At 44.0% G+C, this 16,147-nt stretch overlaps 1 protein-coding gene across 10 annotated transcripts in view; it reads right to left on the reverse strand.

Moving 5' to 3' along the window:
* PIK3AP1 (phosphoinositide-3-kinase adaptor protein 1) overlaps nt 1-16,147 on the reverse strand; it is a 134,044-nt gene that overhangs the window by 43,252 nt on the left and 74,645 nt on the right. For all 10 annotated transcript variants that reach the window (XM_023740330.1, XM_023740336.1, XM_004369974.3 and 7 more), the window contains 2 exons: nt 15,883-16,079; nt 12,927-13,116 (listed from right to left, as the gene is read on the reverse strand). In XM_023740330.1, coding sequence (XP_023596098.1) covers nt 12,927-13,116; nt 15,883-16,079 — 387 coding nt within the window. The remainder of the gene's footprint in view (nt 1-12,926; nt 13,117-15,882; nt 16,080-16,147) is intronic.

Consider the following 16,147-nt stretch of genomic DNA (forward strand, 5'->3'; position numbering starts at 1 on the left):
GGATAATCCAGGCTAGTCTTCTTATTTTAAGGTCAGCTGATTAGCAACCTTAATTCCATCTGCAACCTTAATTCCCCTCTGCCATGTAACCTAACATATTCACATGTTCCAGGGATTAGGATGTAGCCATCTTTGGTAGTGGAGGGGGGTGGATTCTGCCTACCGCAGATGGGAACCAAATCTCAGGCACAGTCAGCCTGCATGGGTTTCCTTCCTGTACTGGGCTGGCAGGGAGAGTAAAGGGGCAGGGATCAGGGCACACTTAAGCAAGCCCATCATGTTCACACGCAGGCTCAGTGACCTTGTTTTGATATAAACACTGGCCTCAAGTGAGTCTCTGGATGGACACTGCCTTAAATCAAGTTATCTAAAAACAAGTTTCTTTCCATTTAAATTTTTAAATCATGTAAAATAAAATAAAAAAATGCTGATATAATATAAATATAATTGAACATAAACATCTTTGAATTGGGCCAGGAACAGCAAATATGTGCTATTCTGTACTCATGGTAAACATCACTCCAGTCATAGCATTCTTTCTGGCCTCAGAACCCTTCTCAATACAGCACTAAGGGCACACAAAACCAGCCAACTGGCATTGACTGACACATGAAATTACTTCAAAAACACTACTTGCAGTTGCCTCCTTTGCCATGAGAAATGGATAGTACCTGGCTACCATTACTAAACACTTTGATTAGGGACCCACTAGATGGATCTTGATCAAAAGAAGGAAAATTGTGGAATGGAACTTCAAGTTCTTATGGGAGACCAGACTTACTAGATACATTGAGACTGGAGGAAACCCCAAATCTATTGCCTGGAAACAACTTTTAAACTTTGACTTTAAACTATCTTGTGAAGTCACGTTTAAATTAAACAACAGCTTAGCTCAAATCAAGAACGTTTGCCTTGAGCATTGTGCCCTTTTAAAGAATTACCTATAGGGATCAAAATGACAACAATAACTCTAAAGCACAGATGAGAACTTTGAGGGGGTGGAGTCTTGGTTGACAGTGTTGAAACAATATGGGCAGAGATAGTGAGAATGGTGACCACTGGCAGTGAACTGTACATGCAAAAATTGTAGAATGAGCGTATGTTTTGTTGTGTATATTTTCACCAAAAAAACAAACAAAACAAAAAACACTACTTGCCACACCTATATTAGGCGCTAAATACCTAGTAGTAGTAGATATACTTTTGTAATAATAAATAAAATAAAGAAAAAGTTACCTAGTTGTCTGGAGTTAATAAATGATAAGACCCCAGTGGCAACACTAAGGGGATATGGGGGGTGAGGACCTCACCAGATGACTCTGTCAGAGGGGGAGACACCAGTTTGACTGTCTATAAAATTTTTGCACAGTGCTTCAGCAAAAATTTATTATTTTTTATAAAAATATCCCTGTAGTTAGTTATAACAACAAAAAAAATTTCATAAGCCCAGCTTACATGTATCAATATACCTACAAGGCTAAAACTCTACGCTAATTTACATTTTGAACTTTCTAATGCGCTCCAGTCAGAGCTGTCATTATTACCCAATTACAAAGACGCTTCGAATCCCATGGTTTCATCTGCACCTGCTACAAGCACGTGCTGTTGTTTTTGTTGCTGCCGGTGCTTTAATAGTCACTGATTTTGTCAAATTTTCTGGTGTTTTAGCTACAATATTATGGTAATTAGCATTGGGGGGGGGTGACACCATGAGTTACTGCACTGGGTGACACCAACCCTAGTGATGCCACTGTAAGACCCTCTCATGCTCTGAGGTTTACAACCCTGTTGTACTGGACACACAGTGAGTAACACAAGAGTGACTGAAATACACAGAGAATTCTGTAGGTGAAGGGAGTCTGTTCCCAGACAAAAGACATTTTGCAAAGGAAAGCAGAACAACAAATCCTTGCATTCCTGGATGCTCAGGGTTTGTAACTTCACATTCCAGGCACTCACTAACCTTTACCACTTGTCAGTTAAAAATACACTGAAATGCGCTGAAACCTGCTGGTCTAAGGAGAAAGTGCAAAGTTCTTTAATTCCAGCAGAAGGGGGAAAAGAGAGGCTTTGGGGCCACATTCTCCTTCTGGGAAGAGCCAGCTACAGAGTTACAATGTACTTTATTGAAGGAGTCTATCAGAAGGAGTCCATTCCTGGAAAGAGAGAAGCTTGAACAGAGGAGAGAAAGCCCAGCCAGGCACTTCATTAAGGAATGAGTCAAAAGCAATAGTGAATTCTACAAGAGGCCCATATGATACTCCTCATGGGACATAAACCTAGACCATTTAGCTGCAGTGGGAACTCCACTCGGATTATATGCTGTTAATTTAATATAAAGCCAAGTCTGGGTAGATAATACAGTAAAATATCATGCTACTGTGAGACTTTTTTTCCAGAAAGGCTCTCAAATTCTGAAATTAGGACAAAAAAAAAGTTTGTTTTCAGCAAGTATCTTTTTTGGCTGAAGAAGAGCTTCAGAGCAAGGAGCAGCAGCTGGTAAAGCATTTGAAGATGACCTGAAACATGGTTGGTTCGGTTTGCACGAGGTGGAATGGAGTGCTTTGACGAATCATGTCAATAGAAAGTCTAACCTTCCCAGGCCCTAGTGGAGAAGTGATCGGAAGGAGAAAGCTAGGAGAAAAAAACAGGAGTGAGTAAGAGAGAGAGAAAAGAGAAGGAAGGAGAAGACAAGAGAAGGGCAATCTGAGATTAGGAGAAAACAAAACAAAACAAAAAAACCCAAACCCATTGCCATCGAGTTGATTCCGACCCTATCGGACAGAGTAGAACTGCCCCATAAGGTTTCCAAGGAGTGGCTGGTGGATTCGAACTACCGACCTATTTTGGTTAGCAGCCAAGTTCTTAATCACTGTAGCACCAGGGCTCCGGGTTTAGAAGAGCTAATGAAAAAGAAGTGGCTAAGACTGAAACAGTGAGAAGAGACAGAAGTTTTCTGGATTTCTTATGCACACAGTTATGCCTGAATGCAGAACCTCTCCCAAACACAAAGGCCCTCTGCCTTGCAGGAATCAGTCTATGGACACGCGCACAGTGGGGGACGGTGGGTGCAGTGACTCGCTAAAACACACAGCCCCCACGCTTCACATCCACACGTGCAGCTAGTCCCACGACTGAGGCTCACAAGACAGCACGGGGTCACCGAGATAAAGATAAGCTGTGTCTTAAACACCTGTTTAAGAAGGCTGGGCAGCGCAGCATGTTAAAACAGAACGATTAAACATTTACCTCTAACATATAAGAATCTTCTTATCCACAAGACTTTTGCCAGAAGGCAGTGTATTCCTATGTGACCCAAGGACCAATCGAGAGACTCTCACAGTTTGTAGCAGGTGCTGCTGGAGCCTTGACCACGTCCCCTCAGCCATCACTACTTCAGTGCTCACTACCCAATATCACCTGCCAGCTTTGTGTCTCAGCCTGAGGGCTCATCTGCCCATAGGGGCAGCAGGCCAGAAGTGTCAGGGAGTAAGTACCTCCCTCCAGCAATGACTGACAGGATTGGGCAGATAAATACCCCAGTTCCCTCATCCCTGAGGTGGGATGACTTTGAGGCACCTGCTCCATACCTTTCCCAGTGTTCCCCAGCAGGTAACATGCTTTATAAAACACCTCTGATTGGCTTTCTTCCTTTCCCTGTCTTACTTCCCTATTCCCTAGCAATTTTTCCTAGGGTCACCTCCCAAATAACTTGCTTGCCATCAACTCAAACCCAAACTAAGACCCAGTTCTACTGGCATCTGGGGTTATGCCCAAATCTTGCCCATTGGACAGATCTGTCCATTTCATTAGCATTCACGCACGTGTCATTCATCTATTTAACTCTAAGCACCTACTTTCATGCCACACGTATGCTAGGCACTGGAGAGGTAAGGATAAACAGATCAAGATGGTTATCCTGGAGTAACTTGTAGCCTAATACAGTATTTCCCAAAGTGAAGCCCAGCAGCCTTGAAGGTAGCTTCCTTAGCACACATTTTCAGGTGTGACAGGCTAATTATCTATAGGAAATTAGCAGCTGTTCAAAGGCTCCCTTCCTCACTTCCAGGACATCACTGTCTCTTTGTGGAGCTCAGGCAGGAAACCAGGACTTCTTCAATAAGGATTTCTCCAGGGAGAAAAACCCTCTTTATTAGCTGAGTTAGAGAATCCCTGCTGAAGTCTAATTTGAGAAAAGTTCAGTCATAAGTTTTGTATCCTCTTGTCCTGTTCCCAAATTAATTTCCAACAGATTCTAAACTGATGGAGCCTGTTTTTTATTTTTAGTCTGTCTCGCCACCTTTCCTAAACCAAAACCCGTTGCTGTCGAGTCAATTCCGACTCATAGAGACCCTACAGGACACGGGAGAACTGCTCCATAGGGTTTCCAAGACTAATCTTTACAGAAGCAGACTGCCACATCTTTCTCCAGCAAAGCAGCTGGTAGGTTCAAACCGGCCAACCTTTTGGTTAGCAGCCAAGCTCTTAACCACTGCTCCACCAGGGCTCCTGCACCTTTCCTACAGTTGCCTAACAAGATGCTGGCCACATAAGGAATATATAATATGTGAGCTTTATAAACATCTAGTGCTTCACTGTTAAAGCTAAGATTAACACTAGCCTTGGTATCCTGTGTACAAATTTCACTTCTGGTGGAAACCTGGAGCTGCCAACCATCAACATGCTGAGAACTCACAGAGAAGACAGACACTGAGTGCTCTCCCAGTCTCTGCCTCCATGTTTCTCCTCCCCACCCCCCCAACAGGCACTCCCCGGGCTTATCAAAGCAGTGGTTTTCAGAACAGCCAGCGTCATCAAAGTGCTATTACACAAAGGCTTCTCTATTCCATTCCAGGGCTTTCAACTTTTTATTTACTTTGAGGAGGAACAAGAAGATTGCAGTCCAGAATGGTAACAGAGAACTGTGTGTGAAAATAGTGTGGCAATGTAAATTAAATCAACCAACAAATAGTTACGAAGTACCTAGGCAGTACATCGAGTCTTGGGCTAGGCACCATGGGTATACAAAGAAATATAAATTACAGTTCTTACGGTTCCAGAGCTTACAAGCAACACAAATACTCCAGAGCAGCTCTTCTTGCGCAGTTAGTGAAGCTCCAAACAGTGGGGCAACAGAGTTGGAATGTCAAGGGAAAAGATCAGAAACTGGGAAATCGATGAAACAATACTTAGCACAAACAGTTAAGTGCTAGGCTACTAACCAAAAGGCTGGCTATTCGAATCCACCCAGAAGTGCCTTGCAAGAAAGGTCTGGTGATCTACTTCTAAAAATTAGTCATTGAAAACCTTATGGAGCAAAGTTCTACTCTACACACACGGGGTCACCATGAGTTGGAATCAACTAGGCAGAAACTGGATTTTTTGGTTTGTTTGGGTTTTTGGGGGTTACGGTCTAAGCACTGAGCTAGGCTGGGGAAAATGGGCTTGGGTAAGATATGGTCTCTGACCCCAGGGAGCTCCTGGTCTACATGGAGAAGAGGAGGGGAGGATGAGAAGCCCAGACATGCAGCATAAGGCTGGCTGGGTTCTATCCTCCCGGTGACTGCCTTCCTGTCATCTCTATGGAGTGGCCTCTCCAGATGCCCGAGCCAAAGTCAGGCCTCCCAATTTATTCATTTACAGAGCACTGGATCTTCTTCCTCCATCGCACAGTCACGGTGTGTAGTTATAGATTTAGTTATGTGGTGGTTTGGTTTAATACCCAGCTCTCCCACTAAAACGTACAATCTTGAAGGCACACAGACTCATCACCTGGCACAGTGACGTAGCTGTACAACGGGTCCAGTAGATATTTGTTGAAAGAATAAATGAGTGAACCAGCAAACCAATGAAGGTAGAAACAAATGAATCTATGAACATGGAGGTGTTTGGTCTGTGTGAGGAACCTGGGCATTATTTCCCAAGCTGAGAAAAGAGAAGGGCAATTTAGGCAGAAGGGACAGCATGAGCAAATGTATGGAGACATGAGAAAAAAAAAAAAAAAAAAAAAAGGCAGCCTGGAGTGGACAGAGGCGTTCCTGCCACCTTGAGATGTCCTACACTCCTGAGACACCTGAAAGATGTCTCAATACCACCTATCGGGAAAGTGAGGTCTTTGATGATAACATTGGCAAACTACTCCACCCCATAAAATCTAGGATTACTTCTGATTTTCTGGTACTTTCAAAATCAAGAAATAGTTGAGTATCTATTGTGTACAGCACTGTGCCAGGCACTGTAGATGACATAAAGCTGTAAGATATGCTTCCTAATCGGGGTAGGACAGGTCACAGGAGATGCATTTAATAACCAAAGTCCAAAGTAATTTATGTGCAGCGCCTGAGAAAAAGCATGACTCACAGCTGTGCAGGTCCAGAAGGAGTAGATTGCTGGTGGGGGTGGGGGTGGGGGTGGTCGTAGGGTTATCTTATTAACTTTAAAACATTCAACTCAGTATGTGTTCACTAAACACCGATGTCCCCAACACATTTCTTGTACTTCTGGAGAACAGCCAGAACAGCGATAGAAAGCCAGGAAGACCAATGTGCCTCGTCTCTCACATCATGCATTAGCCCTTTTCCCCTGGGATGCTCTGGATCAGTTTCAGCCCTGGACAGGACAGAGACAACCCTGCCTCAGAAACAGTTCTGTTCTTGCTGGTAATACCTCATGCCTTGCACCCAGCCCCACTGCCTCTAACACACCCCTTGGCTTTACTGGTAGGTGGTGGGTAGCAGGAGCACAGAGCCCCAGCAGCTGCAGTGAAGAAGGCTCTGAAGAGAAAAAGAGGGCAGATAAGGGAAGTAGCCTAGGGTGCAGAAGCATTTCATAACTTAGTGACTTTGCTTACAAGTGGTCCTTCAGCTGGGCTCAGACCAATAGGGCCTCCAGCTCAGAGGGAACCCAGCTTGCAAAGAGAAGCTGTAATCAGAGAGCTCATGTAAAGAAACACTTACTGCTGGAGACGGTCTGTTACAGAGACGCCAGTTACCAAGGAGGTTGCTAAGGGAAGCCAGCAAGTTAGCTCGGGCTAAATCAGCTCCCCGCTATATACAAACTTGAGCCATAGAACCGTGAGGGAAGGATCAAGGGTTCAAAAGGAAAGTTCAACACAGGGGTAACATGAGGCAGAACAGCCCTCTGGGATTGATTAGAGAAACTCATGTGAGTTTACAGTTTCCGGTAGCAAGCAAGATACTATGCCTTTCTCCTTTCCTCTTTTCTCCTTATAGAAGATGAGCCTCAGAGATATTTAACAGAGCTACAATTTACCAAGCAGATTACCTAAGAAACAGACTGGACAAGGGCCTCCCAGAAATGGGTCCAGAGGCTTGGGCACCCAGAGCCTCAGGGAAGTGACCAGTCACTGGGTAAGGATTTCAACATGAAGTTAATTACCTAAGTCAAAGGACCACCAGGACCACTGTATCATTCTCTGAAGGCAAGGTTAGGCATGAAAGAACCAAGTGAGAAAAGATTAGGAGGCAGTGAAAACACTCAAAAAGAGGTTTGTTTTGATTTATATTTAGTGTTTGTATAAGCTTACCTCTAATAAAGACATTTATTTCTTATATATTAAGATGTGGAAATTGATGGTTTAAATCTGTGGGGGCTTGAACAAAAAATTCTCAAGAGAATGGAGAGCAAAATTGAAGGTCTGATAATAAAGACACGTAGCTACCACCTGGTGGCAGCATATCTAAGCTAAAGACCATGAGTAGTGTGACTGCGTGTGCGTGTGTGCATGTGTGCGTGCGTGTTTGCATGTGTGCGTGCGTGTGTGTGTACACATCCATGTAAGTTCAGGGGAGGAAGATATTGGAGAAGAATCAAACTCTCAGGGTCAGAACCCAACACTGCTCCCCAGCCCCCCTTGATTTAACACTAGAAACTTCCCTTACAAACTTCCTACTTAGGGGTTGTTTTGGACTTCCTTGGGAGAAGGGGACCTCATTACCACTCCTCTTTCCCAAACTCAAGTTGAAAAGAGGCAGATTTGTCCCAACACAGTTAGGTGACCTCTAAGGGGAGGGTGGTGGGTGTTGGAGAGCTTGCCCAATGCCTGGCACTCGATGTTTGTCCTGTGAGTGAGTGAAAGATTGAGCTAGTGAAGAACACAGCCTAAATTCCTCAATATGTTTATTTTCAACACCTAGGGTTGAATGGTAACAAAGGTGGAGCACTGGTAAACACAGCTATTTAACATTTACAAATACCTCCTGTATATGTGTCCATCCTACAGCTGGCAAATGCAGATCTTAAAAGAAGGGCAGGCAAGGAGAGCCCTGTGCCCCTTGGGGCAGCAGACAGATTCCTGCACTGGGAACCTGAAGATCCACTACTTCTCCCTCTATGGGACTTAAGTAAGTTACTAGATCTCAGAACCTTAGTTTTTCCCCCTGTAAAATGAAGATAATTCTACCCACCAAGGCTAAGGCTGGTCAGAGGAGATATAAGAGGTAAAAGCAGCTTGTAGACTTAAAAGGGATATAAGATGTTCCAATTTATTACCATGCTGGGTTAAAAAAAACAACACCCAGTTGCCATCGAGTTGACTCTGGTGTCAAAGCAAAACTGTGCTCCACAAGGATTTCGATGGCTGAGTTTTTGGAAGTAGATGGTGAGACCTTTCTTCCAAGGTGCTTGTGGGTAGATTAGAACCTCCAACCTTTAGGTTAGCAGCCAAGCACATCAACCATTTGTACCACTCAGGGAGCTACAAATAAGCGTCTTAGATCTACCAGTTTGTCCTTTGTCCCACTTTTTTTTTTTTAAATTTTATTGTGTTTTAGGTGAAAGTTCACAGCACAAATTAATTTCTCATTCAAAAATTTATACACAAATTGTTTTGTGACATTGGTTGCAATCCCCAAAATGTGTCAGCACTCTCCCCCTTTCCTTTTCCACCCGGGTTCCCAGTGTCCATTTGTTCAGTCTTCCTGTCCCTTCCTGCCTTCTCGTCTTTGCGTTTGGGCAGGTGTTGCCCATCTGGCCTCGTGTACTTGATTGAACTCAGAAGCACGTTCCTCGAGTGTGTTCCTGTTTGTTTTCTGGGCCTGTCTAATCTTTGGCTGAAAGGTGGATTTTGGGAGTGGCTTCAGTTGAGTTAGCAGGGTGTCCGGGGGCCACTGTCTCGGGAGTTCCTCCAGTCTCTGTCAGAACGGTAAGTCTGCTCTTTTTGTGTGAATTTGAATTTTTTTCTATCTACATTTTTCTCCCACTCTGTCCAGAACCCTCTATTGTGATCCCTGTCAGAGCGGTCCCCACCTCTTTTTGGATTACACTTCTGTTTCACCTACAGAGTCACTGATTGTAAAATGAATGATTTCTAGGTAAAAGTGGCTCCTTCTTCTGGGCCAGTAGGTCAGGGGTCATTCTTAAGGTTATGCCCAATAACCACAGAGACAAAAACACAACCAATCCATGACTAGAGTCAGAAAAGTTAGACGTTTATATGATCCGGAAAATGAAAAATATAGTGGGTTTTCTTTCCCCCTTCTAAAAGCAGCTGAAGTCTACAGGCTGCCTCCTGATGGCCCCCGTCTAGCTCCATGGCAACCAAAACCCTATGGCCCTGTTAGACTTTACAACCTGCCAACTAGCCACCAACAGAAGCTTGGGAAGTGCTGGTGAACCTCACTGTTCCCTCTATGAGGTGCACAGCAGCTGAGAAGTCAATAGGATGGATGCCTTTAGCGTTCTTCCCAGCTTTCTACTGATGTGGTGGGAGGCTGTCATGTGTTGGAGCACCCAAGAGGATAGGCTCTCTGTCAGCAGTAAACTGCCAGTGAAGTGGGGATTCTTCCATTGTTCGACTGCCCACAACAATGATACAGGACAGAAATCATGAGGCACAGTCTCTGGATTCCCAGGTGGGTACCAGGCATTCTCAAAGTGTTCTTTTGTGAATGAGTCCCTGTTCCACAAACAAGAAGGCTATGTCTTGTATCCCCAACACTGAGGAGAGAAAAGTAGCTAAAATACAGTAGATGCTCTAGAAATGCTTGTTAGGATAGATGGATGTCCAAGGGCAGGGGGCGCCAGAGGCTGTTTTGTTATCTGATGTCTGGAACTACAGAAAGGGGAAGCATAGCTGTAGCTGCTAAATGGGTTTTCTAAAAGAAACCAGGACTCAAATTTGTAGTGTTAGATGAAAATTTCTGCCACGGTATAAACAATATGGTCCTAGAGACAGAGAGACCTGGGTTCAGATGTGAGTTCTATCACTTATTAGCTGTGAGATGTTGGGAAAGCTGTTTAACCTCTCTAGGCCTTAATTTCCTCATTTGTAAACTGCAGATAATAAAACCATCCTTGTAGGATTGCTTTATGGAGCCCTGGTGGCACAACGGTTAACTGCTTGGCTGCTAACCAAAAGGTCAGTGGTTCGGACTCACCCAGAAACTCTGTGGGAGAAAGACCTGGTGATCTGCTCCCATAAAGATTACAGCCTAGGAAACCCTATGGGACAGTTCTACTCTGTCACATGGGGTCGCTATGAGTCCAAAATCTACTTGACAGCACCCCTGGTGGTGCAGTGGTTAATAGCTACAGCTACGAACCAAAAAACCTGGCAGTTCAAATTCACCAGCCACTCCTTGGAAACCCTAAAGGGCAGTTCCACTCTGTCCTAAAGGGTCACTATGAGTCAGAATCAACTTGACGGAAATGGGTTTGCGTTTTTTTTGTTTTTTTTGTTTTTTTCATTTAACAACAACAATAAGATTGTTTTAAGGATTCAGTGAGCTAAAGGAAGTGGGTGGTGGGGATGACACCTTCTCTCTGCACATCCCTGCTGGGTCATGGCTCATATAGGAAGGCGCTTCCACCAGTACTTCCAGTCCCTCCAGTTAGGTGGTGGAAGGGAATTTCCACCCCTCTCTCTCTTTCTCTACAATGTGACTGGCAAGTGCCTAACAACCATGGGACCACATCTTTCAGGTGCTGGGTTCACCGTGTCAAAGGTCTTGCTGGTGTCAGGCACATCTCTGGCCATATGTCCCGCCTGTACCTCCTGTTCCAGGGCACCCTCTCGAAGCCTGCTTTTCTGTCCATGGCTGGAAGATAAGTCAGGCCTGCCTCCCTGTGGGCCCAGGGAGCATGTCTTCTTTTCAGGCTGAAAGGTGAAAATACTTAATCTAGTCCCTTCTGGAAAGGCCTCCACCAATAAAGCTGATACGATGACAGAATATGTATCTTCTCTTTCTTGACTCCAGTAATTAGACCCAGAGGGAAGGAGGGCTCAGTCTTAGGCAGTGTTTCAGAGTGTTTAGCATTTAACAGCAAGTAACGGCAATGTATTAGTAAGGCTCTTAGAGGGTCCCTGGTTTGTTCCTCCTGCTTCAAGCCCAGTGAGTTCATTGAAATCCAACACCGTTGAGACCAGTGCTTCTCAAAGGGAGTAGGCACTGCCCTCTAGGGGGTGTTTTGAAAATCTCTCAGGATGTTTGGGTTGTCACAATGATGCAGGGACCCTACTGGCATTTAGTGGGAGAAGGGGAAAGAATGCAAGACATCCTGCAATGTGTGGGGCAGTCCTGCACAATCAAGTGTTTCATGCCCCCCAGGACTTTCGAATATCCTGTTAGACACACATATAGGTCTAAAAAAAACCTGCTTATGATACTTACTTATACATGTATATTTATACATAGCTATGTGTATATATGTGTGTGTGTATAAATATTTTATATTTAATAACGGAAGATTCGAGGAAAGATATGGACAAATATGCCTACCAAATTGTTACTAGTGCTATATTGGTTGGTTGGGTGGAGTCATACGGAGTTTTTTCAACTCAGTTACACATTTCAACATGGCTTCAAGTTTTTATAAGAATGTTACTTTTGTAATTGGAAAAAACGATTAAAGATTACCAAAACTTGTTAAGCAATTTACAAGAAAAATCATGCCCTGGAGATATGATATTTTAGAAATAAATTTACTTATATTAATCAAATAAATTCAAGTCACCAAAAACAAACAAACCTTGCTTATAATTTTCTGAGCCTAGAATCTAAACTGCTTCATATAGAAACACAGCTTACGTTTTTGCATTGCTTTAATATACACTCAGTTTTCCAGGAATTCAGTAACTATGACAATGGAGATGAGACTGTGAAGAGCGGTTCACTATTTAGGAAAATCCAGGCACTGACACCAACACTGTTTATGGTATTTGAGTCACCGCTCCAATAGATGTGTGTCAGTCACATTTGGGGCCATGACATTGACAGCGATTTTGATAAGCATCTGCATCTATTTTTATTAGGTCTTCGCGTGCTGGCACGCCTGAGCATTTCCTCTCCTTTTATTTCCCTTTTATATTTCAATTAACAAACAAACCCGTTGTCGTCAAGTTGGTTCTGACTCATAGTGACCCTACAGGACAAAGTAGAATGCCCCATAGGGTTTTCAAGGAGCAGCTGGTGGATTTGAACTGCCCGACCTTTTGGTTAGCAGCTGAACACTTAACCACCGTGCCACCAGGGCTCCATATTTCAATTATGGCAACATACTTGATTGTTTAAAATTTTATATGTAGGTAGGCTATAGTATGTACGAATCTCACGTCAGGGTTGTAAAGGAGGTGTTACAAGATGTTTGTCATAAAAGGGGACATTGGGACTGGCAAGGTTGAGAGCCATGGATTTAGATTCTCAGATCACAAGTAATGCCTTCATCAATTCTGGCCTCCAGGCCCTTGCTTAAGCTCTCACACAGGCAGTGACAGTCACAACAGAGGAAGTTTGGAGATGGAGTCTTCTTGTCACTGCACATGACTACAGATCTATGTTCGTGTAAAACAGGATCCTCATCCCTCTGGGGTGGAGTGGGGGTAAGCAGGGACTTCCCCCCATAACAGAGAATGAAGAAAGCCACTTGTTAGAACAAAGATGGAAACAGAACTGGTCTGTGCTACTTACAGAGGTCTTCAGAGGCATCTGGGGCAAAGGCAGCCATGGACTCATATAGCTCCTCGTCACAGCCGGGGTTCAGGGAGCATTTCATGAGCAGGTCTGTGGAGAGGTAGGCCATGGACTCATACACGGCATCAGCCTCCTCCCCTTGCATCAGTTCCTCCTTAATGTGACTTTTCAGCATGTCCACAGTTTCCTGAAAGAGAAGACAAGACCCAAGGCACTAAGACAGCCTGGCTTTCTGGGTTGAGTTAGGCCCCCACAAGCCGGTCTGTGGAGGGCAAAAAAGGTTCAGATGGGCCAGGATTGCAATTGTTTGTGTATGTCGGTATTTCCCAGCAGACTGGAAGCTCCTTGAAGCCAGGCTCCATGTATTTTTTTGTTTTTTTTTTTATTGTGGTAAAAATATATATAAGAAAACCTTTGTGATTTCAACATCTTTTACACGTACAGTTCAGTAACATGAATTACGTTCATTATATGCTGTGCAACCATCATTGAGTTTTTGTTAACGGTGATGGGAAAATTTGGAAATGGATAGTAGTGACAGTTGTTTTGTTTTTGGTTTTAATCTCTGTGTGTTCCCATTACTCTAAGCACAGGGTCATGCACTCAAGAGACACTCATTAAAAGTCCAACGACTCGAGGTTGCAAATTAAAAACTTTCTCTTGAGCACGTACTATGTACCCGGTATCATGCTTGGTATTTGCCTCTCCATTATCTCACGTCAATCCTTCTTTCTTGAGGAAAGTATAATATTCCTTACTTTACAGATGAGAAAACGAAAGCTAGAAAAATCCAAGTGCCTTACTTAAGAGCTCACAATCTTCGCTTTTGACCTTTCTACTATACCTTAGTGGTTCCTCAACAAGGAACAAATGACACAAGAGAATGTGACACTTACTGACGAGTCACACTGGAATTCAAATGGGCTAAACAGGGCTGAGTTAGATGTTCTTGCACTTGTGGGTATACAGAGGCCCCCCAGTAACTTGATACACGAGACTCCCATTTCTATCAGCAGGTTTCTACCCGTTCCTCCCTTGATCTTATGTCTTATGACCCAACAGGGCTTTTAGAGCCAGTTTTGGATGATGTGCATGAAGTCAGAAAGGTTGTCCCTCTGTTCTTGTGCCTCCAGGTGGTTGTGAAGCTAGATGGCTGGCTTCTCTGAAATGTCTGCACAACTTTTCCTGGTAAGAAACTCTGGTGTTTCACAATCCTTATTTCAGCATGAACCCACAAAAATCCTCATTTTCATCATCACTACCCTTGAAGAGCTAATCTGCTTACACTTTATGTCAGTTTCCTGGAGGGAATTCAAGGAGTGGACCAGGTGACAGCTACGAAGTGATAGAGACTCAGGGCCTCGCATGTGGTTTCGATGTCATGGAAAGAGGAAACAGGACAGCTCTTTAGAGGTAAGCAACATGTAAGGACAATCTCTTGGTAGCAATGCTAAAGATGCATTGGTTGAAGGTGACTATCGTCAAAGAGCAAAGATGATATGAGTAATGTGAATCAGATTAACTCCAATGCAAACTAAAAACATCTTTAAACTTTCCTGTTACATACAGCAGGATAAATAAGCCCAGCTTTAGCATCAAACTAGGTTCAAATCCCATCTCCACCCTTACTAGAGAGTGACCCTTTTCTAAGCCCTTTTCCTCATTTGTAAAATGGGGTAACAGCAGTGTCAACTCAAAGAACTGTGATGAGCAATAAATAAGACAATGCATTTGCCAAGCAAATAAATTCAACAAATAGTAGTTATTACTATGAACGCAATATATCCTTAATAAAAACTATTGGTACGGAAATGAAATGCTGCATTTTATACATGTGTGACTCCAAAGTAAAGCCAAGTAAACACTCCTGGACTGTAAGTGCCATTTAGCCTCACTGTATGTCAGTGATGCCCCAAGTAGGGACTCATGCTGTTCAAAACACTTACATGCCCCCAAATTTTGGGAAAGTCCCCAAGGAAAGGTGACTCAGTGAGTCATTGCCTTATGGATTTTAAAATACAGAGTAGAGAATAAGTTTCTGGGGAGATGTCAGGCTCACTGCTGTCTGGAGGTAGAGAGAGCAAGCTTGGATGGTAATCACCGTCCCTTCTGAGGGCCACAGCCCTGCATTAGAGACTAGGCTATTCTTACCTGCCCTCCATGTGCCTGTGAAAACAGAGAAAACCAGAAAGGGGTGGAGCCAGGAAGAGCAGTTGCCTCCAAGACAATGGAATAAGACCTAAGCATGAGGTGAGATCTGGCTCAGAGAAGGACCCAGAAGTCAGTGATCAAGGAGGAGCTGGGGTCCAAAACCAGATGAGCAGACATGCTGAGGATATCTGTCTGTCTAAGGTCAGACGCAGCAGAGGGTCATAAAGAGGCAGGCTATTAGCAGGAGACACAGCCTCATAACTAGCCTCCTTGATGCCTCAGATGCCAAGTTTTATTGTAGCCTCTGCTAACGAACCAATCCTAACATAGCTCACCTGAGTCTAAAGGTGGGCGAGGTAGCTAGGAGCACCTGGCCAAAGTGTCTTGAAGGTGGATGGGGAAGGGGGATCAACATCAACCTTTAGCCGATCGACTCTATAAATGTCTCTGCAAATTCTTTGTGGGTGGACGTCAATGCTTTACATAGATTATTATTTTTTATCATCAAGACAACCCTATGGGTAGAACTATTATTATCTTCCTTTTGCATATTAGGAAACTGAGAGAGAGGATAAGTGACTTCCCCAATGTCACGTGACTAACAAGTATTGGTGCAGAAGTTTGAACCCAGGTCCATCAGACTACAGAGCTCATCTCTTAACCCCACACATACTGCTGACGGCCAGAAGAGGCACATGAAGACATCTTGGAGATGAAATCTGGCCATATCTTTGGTGAAGATGCAGCCCTAGGATCACATAGTGTATTTACAATTCTGGGGCTACTCCCACCTTGAACTTACCACATACTCATCGATGAATTGCCGCAGGTCCCTGAAGCCATGCTTCTCAGCGATTGTGTTGGGGTAGTGGCCATACTTGTTGGCCACACTGTATGCCTGGAGGGCTCCTGGGCAGGTGAGCAACAAGGCAGTGAGGTTCTTCAGTCCATACTTCGCAGAAAAATGCAACAAGGTGGGCAGCTCCTCATCCCTCTGATCTGAAAAAATGCCAAGGAAAACTAAGTGGACAGATAACTCTTGTTCACAGAGACAAAGCTGTCAGGCC

The sequence above is a fragment of the Trichechus manatus genome, unplaced genomic scaffold, assembly GCF_000243295.1.
Source record: "Trichechus manatus latirostris isolate Lorelei unplaced genomic scaffold, TriManLat1.0 scaffold00007, whole genome shotgun sequence".
NCBI classification, from domain to species: domain Eukaryota; kingdom Metazoa; phylum Chordata; class Mammalia; order Sirenia; family Trichechidae; genus Trichechus; species Trichechus manatus.